This window comes from Photinus pyralis, unplaced genomic scaffold, assembly GCF_008802855.1.
Source record: "Photinus pyralis isolate 1611_PpyrPB1 unplaced genomic scaffold, Ppyr1.3 Ppyr1.4_LG9, whole genome shotgun sequence".
In the NCBI taxonomy this organism is placed as follows: Eukaryota; Metazoa; Arthropoda; class Insecta; order Coleoptera; family Lampyridae; genus Photinus; species Photinus pyralis.
Genome location: NW_022170878.1, coordinates 21,839,174 through 21,845,341, shown reverse-complemented (window position 1 = coordinate 21,845,341; position 6,168 = coordinate 21,839,174). Strand labels below are relative to the sequence as shown.

Sequence of the window (6,168 nt, the reverse complement as noted above, 5' to 3'; positions counted from 1 at the left end):
ATCTCGAAATACGATTTAATTTTCGCATGAACGATCTACATCGTTGATTTTCTTTCTCCAACTTTTATAATATAATCGTGACATTTTCCGAACATTTAATTGAACTTTTGAATTTCGCTTTGTAAATAACAAGTATATAATGCGCACATGTGACGCTGTTACTCCCAGGTACATCACATAACATGACCTATCTGTGCGCTGTTACGAAGTTTCATATTATCCTGTCAACTGAAGCGTTCTTGAATTACATTTACACATGCGACGAGCATCGTAACATGCATTGCGGTATTTTTCCCTGAGCATGGCAACATTTGCTAAATATAAACGTTAGACGTACACGTCCGACCATAGTATAAGTAGATTAATGCTAGAATAACCAAACACAATGTAATGACACGTAATTTTAAGGGATAGGAGTATAAGGATAAAAGATTGAATCAATTCATCACGCTCCTAAATTCAACCTGGCACTGATAAATTTCCAAATTATTTTTCTAGGCAGGTACTGAGACATTCAGAGCACACAGGCTCTGCCCATGATGAATAAATAAGCACTTACCATAATCGGAGTCATCAGAAAAGTCATCCCTTTCGTCGATTTCGAAGTCGGTAAAACTGGAATCCGTGTCCGTATCGTGATGCTCATTTTGCGCGCAATTTTTCCGGCACACCGATTCGTTATCCAGCTGCTCCTCCTTTGACGACGCTACGCTAATCTCTTCACCTGCGAGCTTGTTGTAATCCTTGCGAGCGGGTCGGCTTTCTGAAACGAAATTTACCAGTGGAAATAAAAATGTAAAGCATTCAGCAAGAACAAAATGGATTACGAATTCGTTCCCTTTGCTTGCTCGAAGTCACAAAATTTAAGCTTTACCGTCGTCTGCACTTGCAAAAGTAACGGATCAATGCGGACTTTGAGTAATGTCTGCAGGTTCAATCCATTTCCACTTATTGCAAGTTTAGCCCTCTGTCTAGAAACTGTCCCGTTATTTAATTGTTTGCAACTTCTCACGAGGCTTGATAATTTCTACAACTCCCTTTAATTATTCATTTGAAATAGTTTGCCACCCCTTAACTTGTATACATAATGACCCAGAGGTCGGTTTTATCACCTAGCGTGATTTCGCCCCTTTAGGAAAAGGGATCTAAACTCGAAATGACAACATCTCTATCTAAGTTTGCTAAACAAATATCAAAGTGCTGAAATGGTACGTCACTTATACTCGAAGGATGGAATAATGCAGAGGTCTGGCGTGTGGGTTAACAAATAAAGTGCCTATTTTAAAAAATAGAAGAAATTCAATAATAAGCTATTTTCGCAATCTGGTTAGTTTTAAATTATAGGGTGTGCAAAAGTCGAAGAATGTATAGTCGAAACCGTGCACCAGTTCCAAATAATTATTACATTTATTCTAACAATTAAATTGCAAATTTTATTTGTATTCTATCGTCTTCACCCCTTATTAGCATGATTATTGTGAACTAGGCCCTAGGGGATCGTTGTGTCAGTTTTTAGATTATTTTTACAACCCACGATTTATTGAAAATTACACAAGAAATTATTTTTGGGTAACTAAAAAAAGCCCAATCATGTACTGATTTAAGTTGCAGTAAGGTATGCTTTAAAAATTCTTACACCAATAGGAACCTACAGCTTACACAAAACTACTCAATTTTAATAGTAAGGATCGTTATTGGAATATTTTAAAAATTCATGATCTCAAAAGTATATTTTACAGAGGGTTTAGTACCTAATTTTTCATATACTTACCTACAGACCAATGACATATAAAACAAATTGTTCGTATCTCGCCAAATAAAAGAGATATTGAGGTGACCCTCTCATCTCGAACGCACTGTATAATCTTAAAGAAAAAGTGTATTTGTTTTTGTTGATTCAATTTATTTTCAATTTACTGTATTCTAAAATTTGGAATATGAGAATAAGGTCATTGTTGTGTAATAAAACCAAACAAGCGCGTTTCATTTACTCTTACATTTTTGTGCTTGTAGTTAAATTCCAGTTCTGTCTTCCACAAAATGCAAACTCTGGTTCTGAATAGCAAATACTCCTAAAAATCATGTATAAAAAGTAAATAACAGTATGTTCGTAAACAGAATTTTTCTCTGTACAAAAAATCGCCTCTAGTAATTGTCGAAACAATAGTTGGATTTTGGTATCTCTAAGTAATAACCATTACTGTGTAACTTATGCCTGTTCTCCGTTGCTTTTCAGAGATTAAATTCTTCCATTTTAGTTGCTACCGACAATCATCTCAATTTTAGCGTCGTGATGGGGAAAGTGCAACTTAAACTCAGAGATGATTATGTTATTCTTAGTTGAACACTATTCCTTAATCCATTTAGTAATTTGTCATACCCGTGTAGGGTCGGGAAAGAATAACCCTACTGCAGAGACACTGCATGTCGTAAGAGGCGACTAATCAACCGCGGGATGTTTAATCGCTGTCTAGGTTTCGTATCTGGACTATTGTCCACGGTCGTATTATGTATGTCATGTGAAAGTAAATGTAGACTTTATCTAATTTTTTATGTGGATTCTGTCTTGAATCTTGAAAGGTAACATTCAATTACCGTTATAAGGGGAAATTCTGTACACTTGTAATGCCGTCAATATGTTCGGGTATGTGGATTGAGGTATGTTACAAAAAATCGGCAGTAATTTCTATGTAGCCAGTGAGTTTAGTGGGATTAAGGGCAGTTAAAATGCTCTTGAAAAGTTTTTATTAAATTCTTGCTCTTTATTTCTCTAGTTCTCTTGAGAATACGAATGCTGGGGGCCGTTAATTATCAACCAAGGAGATCACGTTTCGGTGACAAATATTGTTGGTGCATTTAAAAATTTTTATAGCCTTAATATATTGCAGAAATCCCGGTAGACATCGAGGCGCCATGAAAGATTAGTTATCGCCGATAAAGAACGAAGGCGGATGTGACGTAATCTTTCCGGGAAATATGACGCGTTTTGTTCCAGAGCATTTGAGAACATTCGGAAGCACAAAGTCCTTAAAATATGCTCATTTTTCAGTCCTTTCGTTATAATTTCAATTTTTTATCTGAAGCCGTTTTAAAATACGAGCCCCTATAGTAGTTTAGTTGTCGCCCATATAATATATAAGGAGGGGCGTGATGTTTTTTTTTAGTAGAAGTTCAACGATTATTCAAATTTAATTAAATAGAAGTATAAAATACATAGCATGGTAAATACTTTGGAAAAACAATTTCCACATACCTTACATACGACAGGCCAACAGTAAAATACGAGTACATGAATCTCTTATAAATAATCTATCGCGTAACGATCGATTTTTCAGTAGACACATTCCAAAGTTATTAACACGATTTGTAGCCGTGAAAGGAAAATGCAAATTATTTTACAAAAATATTCCATTTCTTTTCTCGTAGACTAAGCTCGCGACGTTCTCAATTTTATCCGTCACAATAATGGAAGTTCCATGAATATGCAAGGGGATATTTCTTCGAACTTAAAAGGCATAAAAATGAGTTTTTTTTCTTAAGAGAGTAACATTTGGAAAGTTAAGGGATGGAAATGCGAACGTTTCGACTAGCGGAGAATTTTTTGTATTATTTTCTTCTAGAAATGAAAATCTGGTCTGTGTTCATTCTGTTACCTACCAAATAGAAATAGCAATATACAAATATAAATGTACATCGTTGATAAAGGATTTTTTAACTGTACGCGACTAGGTTGTATCCCAGAATTTAGTAGGAACTGTAGCTAATAACTATAAGTAAGCCAGACACTTAATTAAAACGTTAATTTTTATATTAATTCTACGATGCTTTTCCTAAATTATTATGTAAATTGGGACATTGCACTCTTTGAGCTGTGAATTTAACTCGGAAGTCCTGCCCGAAACTTAAAAATTTATACAAAATTAATAGTCGGATTAAAAGAAATGTGTAAAATCAAACAGTAAGAATTAAACTTTACCTGTATCTCCAATAAGGATTCAAATTGACACACAATTGATTAATAACAAGAAAAGATATATCATGACAAAAAAATCAAATACAACAATCTGCAAAAAGTTAAGGTTAACAACGCTTTTTTTTATAACAAACACAACTCGTTTGCAAAACGCACAAATAAAAAAAACGAAACAATTCAAGAGATCTCAAGAGAAAATCAGTATTCACGGATTAGTCAAATTAATATTTCAAATTAACAGGTCCGGACAATGGGAATACACTTTACATAGAGCCGACAGTTTAACTTACTTTCACACACAAACTGGGTAATCCAACGACTTGCTGGATGAGGTTAACCAATGATTATGATGGCTGATCGGGTTACAAGATTTTTAATTAGCATCACTTTATCAAAAACGGGACACTGACTTTTTTTAAAAGTCCGGAATCGTATGTGTAAGTTTCAAAAGTAATCGGGAAAAACTTGCTCGTAATAAATTTATCGCTACATAAAGCCAAATAATTTCTCCGATAAGGATACATAAGTTTTATTTTAGATGTACGACGTTTTAAAAATCAAACTATTTAAAAGAAATGTAAAAAATTTTAAAAAAAGGAGCGGTTTAGCCTCCTAGTTGTTAACTTTTTGTCCCTTCACAGTTACATCCCATGTAGAAATGAATATTGTGTTTAACACGTTTTTATGTCGTACCAATATTTGAATATTTGTCAGTGAAATTCAATATTGCCACGATATCGTCTGAATATTTGCCATTAAATATTGTACAATTTATATTTATATAATATTGTATGGATATTGTAATTCCAATGAAAGTAAAAATCATGATCATGAATATTGTGCAAATATCGTTGTTATATTATTTAGAAGATATTGTACTTACAACATTTAGCCGGCATTGAACAAATATTGTAATTTCAATAAACGAAAAAATAATTATTTTGAATATTGTGCAAATATCGTTGTTACATTATTTAAAAGATATTGTACTTACAACATTTAGCCAACATTGAGCAAATATTGTAATTTCAATAAACGAAAAAATAATTATTTTGAATATTGTGCAAATATCGTTCTTACATCATCTAGAAGATATTATACTTACAATATGTAGCCAATATTGCACAAATATTGTAGTTTCATTAAACGAAAAAATAATTAATTTGAATATTGTTCAAATATCGTTGTTACAACATTTACAAGATATTATACTTACAACATTTAGCCAACATTGAACAAATATTGTAATTTCAATAAACGGACAAATAATTATTTTGAATATTGTGCATATATTGTTCTAACATCATTAATAAGATATTGTTCTTGGAACATTTAACCTAGATTGGTCAGATATTGGAAATGCAATACATGAAAAAGTTATTACTTGTAATATTGAGCAATATCGTTCGCACGGCAATAAGAATATGTGGTTCTCAAATTATTTAACTGACATTCAACAGATATTCAAAAATAAATATTTATTAAATAAAACAGCGCTAAAAACTAATAATTTTCGACAATGAATAATTTATTGACTTCTGTATATCAGAAAATATCATGGAAAATATATACGTTAATTGTGATAAAAATGAATTAAAATTGTCGGTTATAGATACCTACCGCTGGGCATACTTTAATTTTTTTTGCATCATATAAACAGAAACTTTTTGTAACAAGTTTGAATTTAAATACAACTTTTAAATTTATTCAAAATAAATGAATTAAGTACTAAATACATAGCTAACAGCGGATGAAACGCACTTTAAGAGATCAGGTATGTTGATTAAGAATCAGATCCTTTACTTCGTATTTTTGTCCGTCCTTTAGTTTGCACGTTCGTCTGTGCGTTTGCTATAACTCTTAGTTAAGATCCTCAGATATTTTCTATAGCTTTTAATTTTGGTCCGTCCGTCCGTCCATCCGTCCGTTTACGCTATAACTCTTTTTAAAAGTGGCCGATTGTGTTGAAATTTGGTGTACGGGTACTCAATTAGAAACAAAAGTTAAAGGACTTCAAGAGAATCGGGGACAGGAAAAACTATGGGCTCACTGTAATAGAAATCAACATATTTCGTTCGCTAGATCGAACTTTCGTTATATTATTCCCTGTCTCTTAGATGTGTAACAATTGAATATACCTAACTAATCTGATTTTTCTGCGCTACTAAAATTGCAAGAACGTTTATTTTTATTAC

At 32.6% G+C, this 6,168-nt stretch overlaps 1 protein-coding gene across 1 annotated transcript in view; it reads right to left on the bottom strand.

Annotated features, from left to right (window-relative positions):
• Positions 1–216: 216 nt before the first annotated feature.
• Positions 217–6,168, bottom strand: part of LOC116180087 — a 98,757-nt gene continuing 92,805 nt past the window's right edge. The window contains exons 2-3 of the mRNA XM_031499919.1: positions 560–763; positions 217–314 (exon numbers count right to left, since the gene is read on the bottom strand). Coding sequence (XP_031355779.1) covers positions 217–314; positions 560–763 — 302 coding nt within the window. The remainder of the gene's footprint in view (positions 315–559; positions 764–6,168) is intronic.